This window comes from Pteropus alecto, unplaced genomic scaffold (assembly GCF_000325575.1).
Source record: "Pteropus alecto unplaced genomic scaffold, ASM32557v1 scaffold57, whole genome shotgun sequence".
Classification (NCBI taxonomy): domain Eukaryota; kingdom Metazoa; phylum Chordata; class Mammalia; order Chiroptera; family Pteropodidae; genus Pteropus; species Pteropus alecto.
In genome coordinates this window covers 6,647,374-6,669,017 of record NW_006442508.1, presented here as the reverse complement: position 1 = coordinate 6,669,017, position 21,644 = coordinate 6,647,374, and the positions used below count along the sequence as shown (strand labels likewise).

The 21,644-nt window shown below is 35.3% G+C and overlaps 1 protein-coding gene across 1 annotated transcript in view; it reads left to right on the top strand.

Moving 5' to 3' along the window:
* The window catches only part of CNGA1 (cyclic nucleotide gated channel alpha 1), a 33,661-nt gene that overhangs the window by 6,878 nt on the left and 5,139 nt on the right, over positions 1–21,644 (top strand). Inside the window, exons 2-6 of the mRNA XM_006922481.1 lie at positions 17,249–17,369; positions 18,110–18,226; positions 19,138–19,200; positions 20,903–20,944; positions 21,021–21,131. Of these exons, the coding sequence (XP_006922543.1) occupies positions 17,263–17,369; positions 18,110–18,226; positions 19,138–19,200; positions 20,903–20,944; positions 21,021–21,131 (440 nt within the window). The 5' untranslated portion in view covers positions 17,249–17,262. The remainder of the gene's footprint in view (positions 1–17,248; positions 17,370–18,109; positions 18,227–19,137; positions 19,201–20,902; positions 20,945–21,020; positions 21,132–21,644) is intronic.

Sequence of the window (21,644 nt, the reverse complement as noted above, 5' to 3'; positions counted from 1 at the left end):
GTTGGGTACTTGCTAGGTTCTAAGCATACTTGTAAAAACTTAGGATATATGAATGAAACACAAAACAAAAATTGTTCCTTCTTTGAAGGAGCACAGCCTAGTGAAATGATAGAAAAATGCTTTCTGGTATTTTTTCCTAAGGACGGTAGTGGATTCAGAACTTCTACATAGTAGGGGCTTAGGAGCAGGCAACTGATGAGAAGTGAGGGCTAGGAACTTATTTTAAAGCTACATTTATTTACCAAATCTACTGCTTTTTAAAAGCATATTATTTGGGGGTGGCTTGGGGATCCTAAATGATGCTATTGGAAGTTAAAACTCCCAAGGCCATCCCTTTGCTTAGTTGATACTTTATGGTGTGCTTTCTGAATTTGTCACTGCATTATAAATAATTGACTGAATCCAAAAGACAGGCTTTCATGGAGAAGCCCACACTGATAGGAATGAAACAGGGACAAACAAGTATCACTTGGAACAATTCATGACTGAGTTCCCATATCATACCTTCTCTGAGCTGCACAGAAAGAGCTTGGGCTTTGCAGCCTGTTTTTGCATAGCAGCTCTACGATAAAAGTCATATGACCTTGAGCAAATAATTTTACTTCTCTGAACTTCATATCCTCCCCTGGGAAATGGATAACATAAAGCCTTTTCTCAGATTCTTATGTGCATTGAATGTGCTAACCTGATGCAATGCCTTAGCTGTAGAAGATACCTAATAAGCATTTCTTTTTTCTCTTTTTTCCTGTGGTCTAAAAGTATAGAGGCTGAAAGAGGTTGACTGTCACAGAGCATGGCCAACACATACATGTTCTTTCTCAGTTGCTAGTTCTATTGCCTAAATCTGTCACACCAGGGGTGTAAAGGAGTCATTAGAACTTCCCAGAGGCATTCTCACCAAAGCAATCATAATTGCTTCACTTGAAGTCTGATGGACTGTTTAGAATTTGGACAGACTCTCATGATGCAGAGACTGGAAGCACCTGATCCACTTAGAAAGAGGTTGACATTTTCCTATCTCCCAACTGCACTTTTACTACAAATAAATCCTTCACTAAACCCTTGTCTTTTCCCACTGAAGCTTCTCTTTCTAATCTTTTGTCGTTGGCATCTATTGACATTCTTGTGGCTACTCCACATTCATCAGATAATTTGGCACCTACTGTACCAATGTCCCTTTCCTACTGAGCTTTACTGTCATTCTGGTCAAACTCCACAGCTATGAAATATGATACCTTTGAGAATCTGAGTCCTTAGCTTCACAAGTTCTTGTCTTCCTCAACTCTGGTGACTTTTCCTTCTCTCCACTGTGGTACCGAGTCCTTGACTTAGAGCTGCTTCACTGCCATCATTGTTACCTTCAGTATAGCACCTCATTTCCTGACAGCAATCTCCTTTGTTTTCAGCTCATACTCTGTCCCACTGGATCTGTTCTTCAATCTTAATGAGGTATTTGGCTCCTTGACCTTCAGTTTCCTGATATTGCCTCCCTTCTCACATCTCCTTCTCTCTTCAGCCTAAGACATATGATATGTCATTTAGATGAGCCTCTCACAACCTTCTTATCTCCTCTGGTCCCTTGTCTCTACCCCAGCTACTGATCCCAATCTTGGATTATTCCAGATATCTGCCTTTTTGGCTCTTTCCCACCTGAATTAGTGCTCATAGAGAGAGAAAATTACATCACCATATACACTATTATATCAGTTGGGACCCCAGTGATCCCCTGTAACCCTTTCACAAATTCCTACCCCAGATCTCTCCTATTGCCTTCAGTTGGAAAACTTGGAGTGTCCCCACTTAGACTCCTCCAGTGACTTCTCATCCCGTTAGGACAACAGAGTGCTCAGTGCATCCACTGAATTAATTCCTGCCTTCCTTTCCACCTCTTCTCTTGTCATTTACTCACATAAACCTATTCTCCATGATTTGATCTTCTGTGCTTACCAGGAAGCACTATGCTCTCTCACATTTTTTTTTTGTTAATGTTGTTTTACTTGCTACTGCTTCTACCTAGAATCCTGTTCTACACTGTAATATGCTTGGCAGGTGTCTGCTTTTTGTCTAAGATCACCTAGCCTTGCCTTTTCAGGAAGCGTTTATCTTAAGCTCCCATGCAGAGGATTAGGTACTTCTCTTGGCTCCCACAGCAACCCCTGGCACTGATCTGCTCCTATGTGCTTGATATCAGCCATTTGACTCCCTGGAGCCCGTCCCACCCTGTATTAATTTCCTAGGACTGCTGTAGCAAACTAATCCAAACTTGGTGGCTTAAGACAGCAGAAATTTACTGTCTCAGTTTTAGAAGCCAGAAGTATCAAATCAAAGTATTGATGGGGCCATGCTCCATCTGAAGGCACTAGGGAAGAATCTGTCCCATGCCTATTTTCTAGCTTCTGGTAGCCGCAAGCATTCCTTGGCTTGTAGTTGCGTCACTCTAATAGTTGCTCCATAGTTGCTCTCTCTCTGTATCTTCACATAGTCTCCCCTCTGTGTGTGTGTCTCTCTCTGTGTCTAAATTTCCCCTTTTTATAAGGATACTAATCATACTGGATTAAGGTCCATCCTAAATACCTCACTTTAGTACTTGATTACCTCTAGAAAGGCCAAATTTCCTAATAAGGTCACATTCTAAGGTACTGGAGGTTAAGACTTCAAGATATCATTTTTGGAGGACATGATTCAATCCATAGAACATCCTTTTTCTATTCTGTATTCTGGAGGAGAGAAGTACCCTTTATGGAAGCATCCACATACTCTCTGAGGCCATTCACAGTAGAACCCCAGCAAGAAATTGGGGACAGTAGAGAGACATGAGGCTAGGATATTAAGTGTCCTGGCAGTGTTCTTCCTGTGGGCTTGACTTGCCCTGGCTATGTCCTTCAGTGATAAGCCACTGCCCTGTCCTTCTAGGGCTTATGTCTGACCATTCCCTCTGCTTATGCTTGGAGCGTAGGGATGGCAACTGATTGGCAGCTACTAACCTCAGGTTACTGCACTATGCTTTGTGGGTCCCTACACTAGTACCTTTGTAAATAGTCCATTTGGAAATTAACCTGTTATAGAATTATGCCATTTTGAGTGTGCTTTTGTTTTCTGTTGAGACACTAAAGATAACTTTCAAAACTTTTACTTATCTATTAAATATCTGTTTTATTAACTATAGTATGTATGCATTTCTTGAAGGCAAGTGTTATACATTTTGTTAATATCTTAGCACTTAGCACATTTCCTGCTGCATGTAGATGTTGAATAAATATTTTTGGTGGGAGGTAAAGGAGAATAAAAGGAAGGATGAAATGATCAAAGGACTATAGTCACCAATCAGTTTTTTGGTCTTAAATTAGTTTTCTGGCGGCCTTAGACTCTCCTGCCAGATTCTAAGTTACTTCAGTAGCCAATGTCTGTGTGCCTGCTCTGTGCATGCCTCTTTACTAGGTGCTGTGGGATGCTGACTGGTAACTAAGACTTGACTCATTCCTCCAGCAATTTTTTTTTTTTAAATCAGTGAATGGACCAATATGGCTAGAGCTTAATAAAGCAGGGGATGTCTTTTGAGGGTGGGCTTAGAAGTAGGACTTTAAGACTAATGGGAGGGTGGCGGGTACTTGGAACAGCTTCTGTGGATATAGGAAGACGACTGATGAGCAATATTAAAGGACAATCTGAGACTGCATAGCAAGAATTTATAATGCGTCTAATCCAATTTATCCTGTACTCTGCTACCAGATTAATCTTCTCAAAGTACATTAAGATAATGTCATTCTCATGCCTTAAAATCTTCAACTATTTCCTGTAGAATGAAGAAAGAGCACCTATTTTGACAAAATCCTCTTATTTTTCCATGCCTATTTCCCACTATTTCTATGTGTCTTCCAGTTAAACCAGATGAATCTTTATTTTCCTGACAGGCTTCTTCTCCCACCTCTATGAATGTAATCGTGAATTCTCTTTTACCTAGAAAGAAAGGTCTTTTCCCTAGCCCATTTCCACTTGTAAAATTTTACCACACACGCTCCTCATTTTCTATTTGTTTGTAGATCCTTGTCCATTCCTCCACGCAACCTCTGTTTCCTAGGCTCCATTGCCTATTGGTTTTGTTTTAGGTTCAGCCACTGGGAAGTACTAGTGGAAGAGAGAGTGAAGGAGAAATGAAGGAGAGGGAGAGTCAGGGTATTTCTCTCACTCATGCTGTGTTCCTGGAGCATCTTCCACAGTGGTTCCATCTTCCACAGACAGCCTCTCCCTCTCTGATCCTACTCCTGCTGGACAGTCCCGAATTTAAGCTCCAATAAGCTTCCTCTTCCTTCTGTATCTCCTGCTCTAGGGGCAGTAGCCATGCCTTGTTATTGCTCATCTCTGAGTTCTCTCCTTTTCTCTTTCTAAAAGGTTTTCCAACAACTTTGCTATTAATTCTCTGTATTAAATTCTCACCATTGAGCCATCCGATGTGGCCATTTTTTCTGATAGGACTCTGATTACAGACTCTGCGTCTGCACAGTGCCATCTTCCTCATGAACCTCTTTTAATTACTTAGCTGAGAAGAATTTTTTCTTTTCTTTTTTAAAACTCCTTTGAATTTTAAAAATATCTGTTATTCCAGCTATCATATTTTTCTTATAATACCATTAAAATATCCACTAACTTGGAAACAAAGAAAATATAATCTCAGAAATTGGAGAAGAGGTGATTGAAAATTACAAATAATTATTTTAGTCCCTTGGAAGGTTCCAAGTCATTTGTTCCATATGGTGTTCTTGTTCTATTCCCTGCTACTTGCTGTAAACTCTACATGGCTGTAGTCATCTTTGGGCTTCTTCCTTACAGCATCTGGCAGAGAACTTTGTACACAATACATGCTCTTGGGCATAAAATTGGACATAGACATTAATCACTTGATGTGTATATTTTTCATTTTCATTTTATTTTCTAATTATTGCTAGCAAACAGCAATAATATTATTTCTTTATATTAACTTATCCTGTGACCTTACTAAATTCACTTGTTTATTCTAATATATATATAGTAGATACTTTAGGGTTGTCTACATATACTATCATATTATTTGCAAACACATAGTTTTACTTCTTTTCAATATGAATGCCTTTTTTTTCTTGTTTTTGGCTTACTGCAAAGGCTAAGGCCTCCAGGTATCCAATGTTGAATACCTCTAAAATATCCTTGCCTTGTTCTTGACTTTAGGGAGAACATGTTAAGTCTTTCATCATTAAGTATGATGTTGGCTGTAGGTTTTTTGTACATGCTCTTTAACAGGTTGAGAAATTCTTTTCTATTCCTAGTTTGCTAAGAGTTTTTACTATGAATAGGTATTGAATTTTGTTAGAAACTTTTTCTACGTCTGTTGAAATGATCATATGGTTTATCTGATCATTTTTCTATTAATATAGTGAATTTTTCATTGATTCTTTTGTGAATTTAAACCTATATTTCTCGTGTTAAGTTATGAGATTGACATTTTATTATAATTGTTGTTTGTGAGTTTTGTCATCAAGAATTAATCCTAAAGTTTTCAGATTTGTGGATCTGAAATGTTAGACAGCTAACAGCAACCTTGAAGCCTTTCCTGACCATTAATTTATCTCTCCCAATACTGTATTCAGAAATATAGATGTGATTGGAACACTGCAACAATGGCCAGTGGTGTAGAGTAATGTTTTTTAAAATGTGATTTGGGAACTGCTTGAAACAGAATTACTATGGTACATTCATGTGCCCCACATCACTCTTCATTCAGACTCTAAGAGCAGGGCCCTCAGCTCTTCATTTTACCCAAGCTTCACAGATATTATTCATACTAAATTTAGAGAACCACTGCTACATGGTTAATTATGTGTGTGTGTGTGTGGTAGGGGGAAGGTGGGTGGGATGCACAGTGTATCTTTCCTGCTACTTATATAAAAAATATTATTATACTGATTTTACAGACATGAAAATTGAAGTTCAACAAGTTTTAAAAACTCATTTGAGTTCATTCAGCTAGTAGTAGTAGAATCAGGTTTTGAATGCAAGACATTTGTATTTCATGTTCCATACCAATTTTGCCTGCATTATCCATAAGATTTTCTCAACCATTTGCTTTGCTATATCTTTCTGCAGTATTTTATATCATCACTTAAGCAAAGAATTTTTGTGATTCCACTAAAAATGAAAGCTAAAATTGGCTTTTCAAAGCAGTTGTGTCACTTGGATTCGCTAATTTTGATTCAAAGATGCGTGTTTGGTAAAACCAGTAAAGCAATGAATTCTCTAAAAGAAGAATCTTTTGATTTTTTTCAGATGTCTTGTTAACAATACTCAAAAAGTTGAAAAGCGCATGAAAAAAATCAATAATTACTGAGTATTGAAAACCTTTTCTCAAACTATAAACTAATTTTACCTTTTAATACAAATGCAAAAATTCAAAACAAAATATTAACAGTTAGGATCCAATAGTATATAAAAAGGAGAATTTACCATAATCAAGGACTTATTCCATAACTATTAAAATAACTTATTAATATAGCTCATCATATTAATAGTCAAAGGAAAAATAAGATTATTTCTATAAAAACAAGAGAGCCTTTAATAAAAATCACCATTCATTCTAATTTCTAATTTTAGAAAAAATTGGTAAAAAGAAATAAATAGAGTCTTCTCTAACATGAATAAAATATCTGTTTCAAAAGAACAGTTGCACCATGCTCAAGGTTGGAACTCTAGAAACATTCTCATAAAGCCAAGTGCCGTACTAGCTTTCTATTAAGACAGTTTTGATGTCAGGATATCAACACTATTACTCATTAAGTTCTGGAAATTTTAATCAAGACAGTTAGACATCAAAGCTCAATATCTTTTAAAAAGAAAATAATAACTTTAAAATAATATGATCATATTACTGAAAATAAAAATTATTGAACAGAAGACTACTAGAAATAATTTTTGTAAAGATCCGTAAGATGTCTAATTTTACAACCAATAAAGAAAAATAATTTTATGACATAGAAAAAGTAATGAATTAAAATATAACAAGAGAAAACTATCCTAATGACAATAGAAACAACAATATAAAACATTTAGGAATTAATAATAAAAATGCAGGACTATATGTAGAAACTTTTTTTAAAACATAAAGAAAAATAATTTTCCAATTTATTCTATGATTTTATTGCAAATCTTATCAAAATTTTGATGGTCGACAAATTTAGGAGGATGAAATTTCAAATAGATAGAGAAAAGAAGCACTATTGATTATTCGTTAAATGCTGTTCAGAATATTGGCTAGCCATTTAGAAACTTTAAAGTTAAATCCCTACTTCACACTTTATACCAAAATAGTTTTGAGGTAGATTAAAAATTACATTTGAAAAATGAAACCATAAAAGCAGTGAGAGAAATATATTTATAATTAATTATAAAGTCTGGAGTAGAATATTGAGTGTCTTTATTTTTTTAATTTATACTTTCCATTCTTTTTCTAGAGTTATTATGTATTTAAAAAGTGAATGCACAGTAAAAAATTTTTCCTTTGTAGAATACTTAGGCCAACAAAAAATTTTGAGACAAAGAAGTGATTTTTTTTTTTCCTTTAGGTTTGAGCAAAGCCCAGGTTTGGTTTAATCTGACCATAAGAATAATATTGTCTGTCTTTGTTTAATCGTTTACTCACGTAACTTTTTTCTATGTTGTGATATATGAAATAATTATATATTCTCCCTTTCTTAGCCATAAGACATGAAGTCTTTCAGAGACAGTGCTGACCGATGACAATATGCTGGTAAATATAACCAGAAGAGTCACTTCTCCATTCCGATGCTGAAAAGGCATTAATGAAGCAATTCTCCTCTTTAAATGTGGTGCTGCTTAGTAAAAATTACTTTAAGTATATTTTAAAATATTATATTTTAATTATATGTACACTTTCACTGGCAAACATCACAAAAACACTCTATTGGCTGCTTAGTTATTTTCACTAGTTGTTTGAATATGAAGTGAAATAAAGAGCTTTACTTATTGTTATCCTTACTTGAAAATTTAACATTTTGTGAAGTGTCATCTTTTATCTTACTATAAAGAATGAAGTTTGTTTTACATATTTTCCTACATCAAATGATTTCTTTCATTTTAATTTCCTTAAGAGTTTTATGAATGGAGAGGACAAATAGAGATATTCCTGCCTTGGGATCCCTCAGGACAGATAAGGAAAAATGAGTGGAGATGATAAGACGTTATAATTCAAAATTATATGCTACTGTGAGGAATATACTCTTTAAACTGATAATAGGAGTGACTGTTTACTGGGTTCTTATTAAGTGTTAGCCATATTGTTAAGTTCTTTATTCATTTAACCTTCATGACAAACTGAGGAGCAAATGTTATTCAGTAAAGAAAGGAGAATTTTCTAAAGAAAAAAGCTTCTCAACAATGAAATGGGCTACTCATAAGGCAGTAAGTTCCCACAACCTGAAGTGTTTAAAAAGAGACAAGGTGATTATTTATCAGGAACACTGTGGAGGCATGCTTGTCTCAGGTGGAAGGTTGGTTGAAGTGAGTTTTGGGGTTATAACTGCTCTCGGTTTTTATAACTCTACCTTGCAGAGGCCATTATACCTTGGAATATGAACCAAATGACACCAAAAATCATTCAATTTGAAATCCAAATATTATGTTTAAACATATTAATTCTTTCTCTCAGTCAAGACATTTAGTGTTATTTATTTAGACAGATAATATATGTACCCTTCGGTTTGTTTATTCCCCTTGAGAGTCCATCATCCTCAAATAAAAATTGGGTTAGTGAAAGGAAGAATTAACATTGTTAAAATGTCCATACCACCCAAAACAATCTATAAATTCAATGCAATCCCTATCAAATTACCAATGACGTTTTAACAGAACTAGAACAAATAATCATAAGATTTATATGGAATCACAAAAGACCCTAGATAGCCACAGTAATCTTGAGAAAGAACAAAGTTGGAGATATCGCACTACCTGATATCAAACTATACTAAAAGTTTATAGTAATCAAAACTACATGGTACTGGCATAAAAATAAACACATAGATCAATGAAACAGAATAGAGAGCCCAGAAATAAAACCATGCCCATACGGTCAAATTATCTATGACAAAGACAGCAAGAATATACAGTGGGGGTAAAGACAGTCTATTCAAAAAAAAGTGTTGAGAAAACGGAACAGATTCATGCAAAAAAAAAAAAAAGAAACTAGAACCACCTTCTTATACCATATATAAGAATAAACAAATGGATTAAAGAGTTAAAAGACCCAAAATGATAAAACTCCTAGGAGGAAACGTAGGAATTAAAATATCTGACATTGTTCTTAGTAATATTTTTTCTGATATCTCCTCAGGTATGGGAAACAAACAAACAAAAAATAAACAAATGGGACTACATCAAACTAAAAAAATTTTGCACAGCTAAGGAAACTTTCAACAAAATGAAAAGACAACCCATTGAATGGGAGAATATATTTACCAATGAAACACCTGATAAGAGGTTAATATCCAAAATTAAAAAGAGCTCATGCAACTCAACACACACACACACACACACGCACGCACGCACACACGCACGCACACACAAAATCCAATTAAAAAAATGAGCAAAGGACCTGAATAGGCATTTCTCCAAAGAGGACATACAAATGGCCAACAGATACAAGAAAATGTGCTTAACATTACTAATCATCAGGTAAATGCATATCAAAACCACAATGATATATCATCTTTCACCTGTTAGAATGGGTATTAACAAAAAGACAAGAAATAACAAGTGCTGACAAGGATGTGGAGGAAAAGCAGTCCTTGTGCACTGTGGTGGGGATGTAAATTGGTGCAGCCACTATAGAATTCACAGGCCACAGTATGGATAAATTCTGGGAATTTATCCAAAGAAATCCAAAACACTAATTCAAAAAGATTTATGCATCCTTATGTTCATTGCAGCACTATTTACAACAGCCAAGATATGGAAGCAATGTAGATATGTATTGACAAACGGAGAAGATGTGGTACAAAATATACAATGGAATATTACCCAGCCATAAAAAAGAAAGAAATCTTGCCATTTATAACAGCATGGATGGACCTAGAAGGCATTATGCTAAGTGAAATAAGTCAGACAGAGAAAGACAAACATATGATTTCACTTATACATGGAATCTAAAAGACAAAATAAATGAACAAACAAAACAGAAACAGACTCATAGATACAAAGAACAAACTGATGGTTGCCAGATGGGAGGGGATTTGAGAGACTGGGTAAAAAAATGGAAGGGATTAAGAAGTACAAATTGGTGGTTACAAAATAGTCATAGGAAATAAAGTAGAACATAAGGAATATAATAAAAAAAATGAGTAGAGTACTCAAACGGTACATTAAAATTATTGGGCTGTAATATTAAAATTAAAATATGTTTTTAATTTCTCAGTTCTAATACAAAATATTTTTGGAAAACTCTGAATCAGTGTAATACAGAAGTAAAAGGCACACATTTCGGCATTGTGCATGATTTGGTTCATGTATCTATTATGTTTGGTGTTCTTTCTGGCAATGTGATCTTGGCAATGTTAGTATGTTTTCTGAGCTCCATGTCCCTTTTCCTTGGTAGGCACCTGATGGTAATGCTTCCTGCACAGATTTTAGTGAGAATCACATGCTTTATGCCTGACATGTAGTAAGAACCCAATAAACGGTGCTTCTATTATTACATTAAAGAATATTGTCATCACATTATAAATACTTAATTCTTAAATTTTTAAATTTTTTATTCCTTTTTGATGCCAAAATCTCTTTTTGTATATTGAAAAATAGAGGTAAAATTTCCATATAACAAAATGCATATGTATTAAGGATATAATTTGATGACTTTTGATTAATGTATATGTTCCTGTAACCACCTCTCCACTTGTCTTTCAGAAAGTTCCCTTATACCCCCTATAGTAAATCCTCCCCCACCTCCCCCAATCCCAGACAATTACTTTTCTGATTTCTACCATCATTGAATTTTATATAAACTGAATCATACAGTGTACACTCTTGAATCTGGCTTCTTTCACTCCAAAAATGTTTTTGAGATTCATTTATGTTGGTGTATCAGTAGTTCATTCCTTTTTGTTGCTGAAAGTATTTCATGATATAAATCAGTTTGTTTATCCATTTTTATCCCTTTTAGTGATTCTATAAATATTGCTGCTTTAAACTTTCTTGTACAAATGTTTTTGTGTGCATATGATTTCACTTCCGCTGAGTAAATACTTACAGTGGAATTACCACATAACGGAGTAGGTGTATGTTTATCTTCATAAGAAATTGCCAGTTTGCCAAAGAGGTTGTACCATCTTCTCTTCCACCAGATACGTGAATGACATTTGCTTTGTCAGTCTTAAATTTTAATCATTGTACTGGATGCCAAATGACATCTCATTGTGGTTTTAATTTTTATTTATCTGATGACTAATGATATTAAACACATTTTTATGTGCTTATTGGCTGTTTTTTAAACCTCTTTAGGGAAGAATTTGTTCAAGTCTATTGGCTGTTTTTTTCTTTTTGTTGATTTATACAAACTATCTGTTATGAATATATTTATTTTTTTCAGATAAATATGCTCTAAATATGCTTCTCAGTGGCTTGCCTTTACATTTTCTTATCTGTCTTTTGATGAACAAAAGTTTAAAATTTTGATGACATCCAATTCATTGACATTTTCTTTTAGATTTAGTACCTTTTTTGTGTCCTCTCTAAGAAACCACGGTTACCCCATGGTCTTGAAGATACCCTCTTACAATTTCTTCTAGAAGCTTTAAAATCTTAACTTTTATGTTTAGGTCTATGGTCCTGACAACTCTCTTAGACCAGACTGAGTAAGGATCCTCTGAGTCCTCTTTCTAACTAGGCTCTGACCTAAAGATCTGTTCCGGACCCACTTATTCCGGGCTTAGTAGGAGTCCTGCTAAGACAGTTTAGTGAAAATCCTCCAACTTTGATCTGATCAGCCTTGATATCTGATCAAATTCCTCATTCTTTACTCCTATCACTCATATCACCCTGGCCTGCCTGCAGTCAGAATCCTTCCCTTTGAATTAGTCTAGTAAGAATCCTCCTAGCCTTGACATCTCCTCTTAGAAACTCTTTTTCGTCCACTGACAATCCCTTCCTCCTCGTCTATAAAGCTCAACTAGTCCTTGTTGTGTTGAGTTGAATTCCATCTCTCTCCCCTATTATAAATCCCCACTATAGTAATCCCCCCTGAATAAGTCTGTTTTACCATTTTTGACAAGTGTCATGAATAATTTTTTCTTTAAGGGTCCATCTTGAATTAATTTTTTGTGGTGACATTAGATAGATATTGAGATATTTTTTCCCTTTTATATCTAAAATTTACTTTATTTACACACTGAGACCATAATATTTTCAAGTTCCTAAAGTGAAATACGGTAATAATTGAATCTGGCATTTTCTTGGTGGGACAAAGATTCCTAAGTGAATGTGTATCATTTATTGTTGTTATAGATTTCTAATTTCCTTAGCTTTTTTATAATAGTTCCTTGGCGCCTGATTAAGCAGGATAGTTTTTGAGAGGAGGCAGCCCACACTGTCAAGTGTCAGCACTCGTAACTGCCCCAACTCTCTTCTTGGTGATATGTGCCGCTCTTTCTCTCTGTCTAGTTCCACTTTCCCTCACCAAATTTCCATGCTTCATGTCTGTTGATTGATACCATAACATTTTCTTCATAAGCATTTTTTCTTATGCTCTTAAATTCTTATAAGCCATCTAATTCTGTCATAGAGAGAATTTTTTTTTTAGTAAAAATAAATTTATTTTGTAGTTCCTACTTTACTATGTTTTCATCAAAAAATTAAAGTCATTATAATAATGAATTATGTTTAAGGTACACTGTTAGGAGTTGATGCAGGATTGATTCTAATTTAATATTACAAAGCTTTACTAGATGTCAAGTTTGTGTTCATCCTGCTCCTAGATGAACTTTCTCAAAGAGTTTACAGAGTCTGGTAGAGGAGAGAGACTATCAGTACCTGTGCAATAGCCTGCGTGTGTGTGTAAATAGATAGAGAACTACAGGTACAAAAAGGAGACTGTGTTGAATTTTTCTGCCCAAGTAGTCATCAGTGTCTTCACAAACATGATCTATGAACTGATTTTTGAAGGACAAATAGTTTTTCCTGGAAAAACAAAAAGTCAAGAATTCAATGTTAAGGGAACAGCAGGAACAAAGATATTGTTAAACAAAGATATATATAAAACTCACAAACACATCTACCTGATACACTATGAAATGTTTATGAAGTAGGAGAATGGCTAAAGCTAATCAAGGTTCCTGGATTTTTAGAAACCTCAGTATTCCTTATATTGGTCAGTTTTATATCTGGGAGAGATCCCAGAAAAGCAAAAAGCGTCACTGTTAAGCTCATCTTTCTTAAAATTTCCTTTAAAATTTCCTCTAAAAAATTTCCTTGTAAACTTAGGGTACGCTTAACAGTGATATTTACTCATTTCAATAAAAGACCCATGAATACATTTAAAATGACGATACTCTCATAGTCTTGAAAAGTTAGGCCAATATAAAAGTTTGCACTAAATTCCAGAATTATTTATAATGTAGGCTTTCAAATGTCAGCAAAAAAAGAAGGATGGTCCATTATACAAGAATAAAATAGTATTGTGTGAGAGAACTATGGATGACAAGTCAAAAAAATGGTTTGGCCATTACCATCCCTCCTATATTTTCTCCAAACAAGTAAAACAGTAGTCTGGGTAATGTCCTCTGCCTTGTAATGTCCTCTGCCTTTCTCTTGCCCTCCCTCTCGCGCTCCCTCTCTCGTTCCATTTTTCTTTCTCTTCTTTCACATTTCCCTCTCAGTCCTTTTCTTCTACTTCCTTTCTCTCTTTTTGACAATCATTTCAATATTTCACATTACCCCATGTATTGAGAATCAGGAAAATAATCTGTTTGCTTGAAGAAAATTGCATTCTGGTCTTTTTAGGGAGAAAGAGCTGTAATTTTACAAACTAGGTACTTACACGGTCATTGCAAGGGCTGGAGCAATAAGCCCAAGGCTGAACCCCCAGGCATAACTCCAGAACAGCATCCCATAACTGACCCACAGGGAAGTTCTTCCTCTTTCACAATTTGTATGGTGGGCAGTGAGGAATCCCCTACTGGAACTGTTTATTCAAGAATGTGCCATGTTAAGTGTAATCCATGGATCAGGAAGCCACTTCCATTTTGATTATTGGCTCAAGAGTCACTCTGCTCCTGCTGGACCCATACCAGCATGAACTGAATACTCTGCCTTCAGAATCTAGAAAGCTGATGACTGGAAGGGGATTGGATACCTCAGGAAATCCAGTGTCTTCCTGCCTGTTCTTGCCAGAGGCCAGAGCAGAGGTGGAAAATGATTGTCTTCACCTCACTTCCACCTTCCAAAGTTCCGTTGATGATATGCAAATTCGATTAGATCCAAATTCATTTCCAAAGCGAACTTGATTGACTAAACCTAAGTGGCACCCAAAGTCTGAGCTGCAAAAGAGTTTGGGAAATGTAGATTTTTAGTTCCTCCAGCCTTTGCAAATCATGAAAGCAGACTAGAAGGAGAGAAGAATGAGTGCTGCGTGCCAATCTACTGTATCTACCACACTGAGAACCTTTTCAAAGTAGTTGAAATTCAGTGAGTTTTCATAACTTCTAATAAAAAGTCATGTGAATCTAGTTTCAAATAAAAAATAAATAAGATTTGTTCACTTAGTAAGCATTTATTGAGTATCTATTAGGTGCAGGCATTCTGTTATGGTTACAAAGTTCTCTGTCTTAGAGGGTCATGGCCTCACTGTAAAGGCAAATGTGCATGACAAATTACCATAGAGTAAAATAATTGAAATATGCACAAAATGTAGTGGCAAAGAAGAGAAGGAAGTGATCAGCCCAGTCAAGAATAGGGAGTCAGTGAGGAGCTGACCTCAGTTTGGCTCTTTGTGATGGGTAGTGCACTTCCAGAACACAAGAGAGGTGGACTTTCCAGGTGGAGGAAGTGCATGTGCAAAGGTACAGAAGTGTAAAACAACACGGCTCAGTCAGAGAACTGCAGTCAGAACACCACTTTGTACCTTAGAAATAATCTGTTTTCATAGCATAACCTAAGTCTTAAAAAATTATTATGTAAATTATAAATTTTCTGTCTAATTAAAAAACACCATTCCCATTTGAAAAAAACATGTGGTAAGTGGAAAACTTAAAAAAACTTCTAAAATAACGTACTACTGATGAACTAGTTTAGTAACTAAGTAAATGAGCTCATACTAATTATGTAGCATCATAATAGATATTAATGGGGATTTAAAAAAACTTTTAAGAAATTGTCCTGAATTCTAAGAACTCATAAACTAATTGAGGTACTTTCTGTATAAGACACATACAGAAAGCTGTTAAGAAATAAAATTAGGGAGTAAGGTGATAAAAAATATATTAATAACTATTAGATTTGTTGGACACTTACCATCAGAAATGGATACTGGCTTTAAACGATTGTCCAGCTAGATTGGTGGGTACCTTGAAACAGTAGTTCTGCCTGAATGTGTATGGTTCTGTAATCTAAAGGTCCCTGGGTCCACAGAGTCTTTGGATCCAAATAAATTTGCATATCATTAACAGCGTATAATTCTTGTTCCTGCCTATCTGCACCTACAAGAGCTCCAGTTTTATCACCTTAAAAAGTCTTCCCATAGTTTTCCAGGGAATCTCTCGTGGTGTGCTTCACATGTGCAGGTTTTGTGGAGATAGGTACATTCTTTTAAGTGATGGCTCATGGAAGGTGAAGGGCCCTCTAGGCCCCGGTGTTCAGGGGCAGCAGGGGATTTGGAGGAGGAACATTCTCCACTCTGCAGCCAGGACCACTGCATGGCAGGCAGAGGAGCAGCAGAGAACAGCATCTTTGTTGTGGTCACTGGTGTTCTCAAGGTGGATACCTTCAGAATTAGGGAGAGATGTTTCTGAAGACTGTGGACAGAAATCATCCTCTGAAAGCAGTTGAAGTAGGGGAAGAAGGCAATGCAGTAGACAGGAGTAATATGAGCATGATACATATTGGAAGCAACTGGAAAGTGAATCGATGTTTGGCCCAGCCTACCTCACTTGCACTTAGCAAGTAATATGTTCTGACGAGAATTTAAGGTAGTATTTCTCAAAATATGTTGCTAGGACTACATGTATCACAATAATTTAGAGGACTTGCTAAAAATGTGGATCGGCTGCATCCTTATTTACTCTATAGTGAACACCACTCAAGACCTTTTTTTTTTGTCTGAATGCCTTTAGAAATTCACAGCTGATTACACTTATTTTGGTGTTTTATTTTACTGCTATTAACTGTTGCTTAATTGTTTGTTATGTATGTGAATCCCTGTAGTTTTGTCCTACACACACATTGCCTGAAAATTTCAAAACTAGGTAAATCCAAAATTTAAAAAAAGTGCTATACCTCTGTTATATTCTTGAATTTAAAAAATACACAAAACACTGGCTAGTGGTAATTAAGGGCTTAGGCCATGCTTGTATTTTATTAAAAAATAATTCCCACATGTAACTGGAAATAAGATTGTTATCACAGCTTTAGAAGAATGGTAGGATGAAACTTTTGATTATATCTGTAAACAAATAAAAAGTCTTGCTAAGCAACCAAAATGTCCTATGATGGATAATTGGCTAAAGAAGCTGTGGTACATATATACAATGAAATATTACTCAGCCACAAGAAGAGATAAAATACTGCCATTTGTGACAACATGGTTGGATCTCGAGATAATCATCCTAAGCGAAATAAGCCAGATAGAAAAAGTTGAAAATCACATGATATCACTTATATGTGGGATGTAAACCTGAAAGCAACAAATGAACAGGACAAACAAACAGAGACAGAGACATGAACTATAGACTAGTGGTTACCAGAGGGTAGGAGGTGGGGGAGGAGGGGCTAGGTAGGCAGTTAAAGGAGTCAAATATACGGGGGAAGGGGGAGTGTGAAGTGAGTAAAGGAGATTAATTACATGGTAGCTGAAGGAAACTGGACTTTGGGTGGTAAACACACAAAAGAATATACAGATGTCAAATTATAATGTACACCTGAAAATTATATAATTGTATTAACCGATGTTACCCCAATAAACTTAATAAAAAAGTCTTCCTATTAATGTCTTCTTTCTCCCCAGATAGTAAACTAACCATGAAGAAAAATATTATCAATACACAGCACTCTTTTGTAAACATTCCCAATGTAATTGTACCAGATATTGAAAAGGAAATAAGGAGAATGGAAAATGGAGCATGCAGGTAAATCCATGTGTTTTTCTATGCATTTTTAAAAATATTGGCTACAGTTCTTAAATTTAACTAGATTTAATTTCAATTTAATTTTTATGTGTAACTTTGAACTTTGTTATTTAATTTAATGAATTTATTTGAACTTTAGAACAGTGTAACTTGTATAACAAATAAGCAGTGATATTTTTGTGGTCATTATTTAGAAGCTCCTCTGCTAAATATTTTCTTAGTCACTGGCAAAACCTTTCCTCATGAAATATTTTAATTCTAAAGAGATACTATTGCCATAGATAAACGTGAAAAAAGTACAGCGTGAAACTCTAACATGTTTTAAAAGTGTAATTTAAAGTGGTTACCTTATAAATGAATAGAACGTGTATACATGTGGTCGAATTTATTTTAGTGGAAGAAATTTTATTTCAAGTTAGTTTATACAACTGTGTAATATAACCTAAAACACGGATATCACACTTTCTATTTGGTAAATATTAACATTAACCAAATCATCAAGCAATAGAAATGTGGAACCAAGAAAGTAGTTCTTAATTTACATGCATTTACTGAATTATGCCTATAATTCTACATATTCTGTACAGTTTTCATTTCACTCTAATTAAGAATTGTTGTGTGTGTTAGTTTGAGAGGGAAGGAGAAAGTATGAGGTAATGGTCCCCCTAATGAGACTGTTGTTCCTTTGTAAAGATTTAGAACATTGATCTAATTCTTCTCTGCCTCCCATTGAACCGTAGCTCCTTTTCTGACGATGATGACAGTGCCTCTGTATTTGAAGACTCTGGAAGTGAAAACCCTTGTGCAAGGGATTCCTTTAGAAATTATTCACACAGAAAGGGAAGACCATCACAGAGGTGAGTAGTATGATCTATCCCTCCACCTGTCTATAAACCATTACTTAGAAGAAAGATAGGTCTTCAATTCCTTCCACTTAGTGGACTTGGCAAATGCTTCTGCTCCTCAGCCACTCTGTAAGATCTTGGGAATATGTTGCTACTTCTGCTCCTTACTCTTTTCCTCTCTTGGGAAACCGCCACTTCCTGATGATTATTTATGTCCATGGGGCTCCAAGTCATAAGTATTCTCGCTTATCATTTTCCCTGCAACACATGTCTGTCTCAAGAAAACTCACGCCCTGTCCTCTCTGATTTCCTCCTTCTTTTGAAGATCCTTCTTCCAGAGCCCTCAAGCAATTGTATGAGAGAGGGGTTGGCTATCATTTTTTAAAATGCTGTATGCCATTTGATCCTATTTTCAAGGAAGCAGAGCACTGGAGTGGGTGGCTATATGAGAAAAGCTAAATATCTTTAGTGGGAAATAAAAACAATCACGGAAACTTCAAAAATGTGACTCTAATGGTGTGGAAACAGCTTGTTGGTGTGGGTCAGAGGTTTCCACCCTATGGAACATATTTACATTTTCTTAGTTTTTTCTCCCTCTTTTTTTTCCTCTCTGCTATTTCTTTTTCAACTAACCAACTCCAGCTTTACTACTGTTTTTATTTGCCTTTTCTTTTTTTCCTATTTTCCCTGACACAGTGTATGCGCTGATCAGTAGGTGTTTACTAATCACTTTGGTTCATGGCACTGACATTTGGCAACTCATGCTTCATGGAGGCTCTGTATTTCAAAAATTGTCTAGGCAATCATTAGTAATGGGTAGAAACTGAAAAAAAGACAAAGTGTTCTTTAAAGACTGCTTGCTTACCATAGATAGTATATGGATGGCGACCACTACGATTTCACTGTACCCTTTCATTTCCCAGGGAGCAGTACCTGCCCGGTGTCATTGCGCTCTTCAATGTTAACAACAGCAGCAATAAGGAGCAGTAAGTACATTTACAATAGAAAACCAATCTTTGTTTTTTAAAGAAAACCAGTAAAAAGGTAGGAATATATCTGAACCTGTTATAGTGCAAATCTTTATCAGGCAAACTTTAATACACTGGCAATGATATTCTATTATTTTGTTTTTCGTTATGTACTTCTGAAAAAATGTAGCTACCCATATTAAAAGTAGTATATATGTTTGTATGTGGATACTGCAAATTACAATTATGGGATCCATCTCTCTTTGATAGGTAAGCACTGTCACTGGTCTCTGTTATTTCTAGATCCTATCAGGAAACTCAATTCTATACCAACTTCTCCTACTATTAGCTTTGGCCTATAGAAGACAGCACCACTGGCTTCTCTTGATGCTGGTACCCCTCTCATTAGCATATATATATATTTTTTTATCACCTTTGCATCCTCTGATTCCTGTTAGGGAACATAATCTTCCCCATGTAGTGTATCCACTTTAGCATACCTCTTCTCTGAGTCTTTATGATATCGTCTTCTGCCATTTGCCATGGCATTTGGTAATTTCTATTTCACTTAGTGTGGGCCCTGGCCTTTTCTGAGCTTCCAAGAGCCATCGAAGCAGTTTTGTCATCTCCCAGAATTGATCCTAGGGTGTTAAATCCAGAATCACAGGGGTGTGCTCCCATGGTGACACATTCTCCCTTTTCAAATTTTATGTTCTGTTTTTGTTTGTATATGACAACCTTAGATAGCAAGAACCACTTCACTTGTTAATTTTATCTCTTATTTCTCCTCAATAGCAGGTTTCTACTTCTGCTGGGTCATTTGTACACAAACAAAATTTATTTGTACATTTGCACCAAAATTTATTTGTACATTTGCACCTAAAATTTTCTTTCCCTTTAACCTCCTCCCTCTTCTTCTCAACTTTTCCAACCCTCACCCATACTTTGAGGCCTAGGTTTAGACCTACTTCCCTTTAATTCCCTCTCTGACAATACTAGTGATAGTGACATGCCTCTTCTTTCCTGTCAGAATAAGACATTTTCTCGAGACATCCAAGCCAACAATGGCATCCTGCTGTGACCTTAGGTTGATCTATCTGACTCCAAAATCCATTCGTCCGCTAATCGAGAGAACCAGTCATAGAAAGGAGACTCTAATCAAATAATCTCCACTCAAGAAGAACTTGTATGTGGAAAAAATTGATCTCAGATACAGTAAATGATTATAAGAATTAGGATTCCATTGTGTTACCACAGAGTTTTTTGACTACCCATAAAAATTTTTTCAGTCAGGATCACCTCTCTAAAGAAATTCGAAGGCATTTTCTTAAAATCTCAAAGCTCTTAATCAAGGATAAATACAAGGAATTTCAAGAAGATTAAATTTTAAATAACTATTTCTTTGTATACATCGAGACTTTGAAAGTGCACTCTTTTGGGGGCTATTGTTTCTTAAATTTCTCTCCTTGGGTTTATGCCTTTACCTACCTCCATTTTCTTCAGTTTTCCACATTCACATACCCAGGAATCTCATTTGTTTCATCTGGGTGCGTGTATGTTTTCTGTGGAACTCTCTTCTGCGAGACTAGATTTCTGGCTTTTGAGCACGAGGAAGGGCTTTGCAAGGCTGAGAATTCTTGCTCAGTGGAGAGGAAAGTAAATAAGAATGGAAGTCAGAATGTAATTTAATTATGTGACAGAGATATTGTTTCTTCTTTAGAGAACCAAAAGAAAAAAAGAAAAAGAAAAAGGAAAAGAAGAGGTAAGTTAGACTTTCACATTTTTCTGCCCATCACCTTTTTGTATTTTAATACTAACTACACATCTCACTTTTTCAGCAAGTCGGATGATAAAAATGAAAATAAAAAGGACCCAGAGAAGAAAAAGACGAAAGAAAAGGACAAAGAGAAGAAAAAGAAAGAGGAGAAAGGCAAAGATAAGAAAGAAGAGTTAGTATTTTTATTGGCATTGAAATTAAGAATGAGTTTGTGATAGGTTTTGGATCCAGCGATAATTTCTCTAAACTTTATAGTAAAGAGGCCCTGTGTAAAGACTAAAAAAATTGTTATTAAAAGTGAATTAATTTTTTTTCTTAAAATTAACAATGGAAAACTTATTCTTAGTTTTCTCATCAAGAGTTTTCATAGTTATCATTAATTGCCTTCCCCAAACACTGATAAAGATAAACTTACCACTGGAATATATTTAGGTTCCAAGGAGAATTAGATTCTTAGAAGCTTACCATCAATTTTTAAAATTGAAATATAATTTTATTAACATTTTTGAGCAATAAATACCATATGGCAAATATTCCAAAGTAAAGAAGTGTTATTGAAAAGCCATGCCTAATTTTGAGAGCAGTGCAAATGCTATCAAAACACCAGCCATTTGAAAGATGCTTTTTATTTATTTATTTATTTTATTTTATTTTATTTTATTTTATTTTATTTTATTTTATTTTA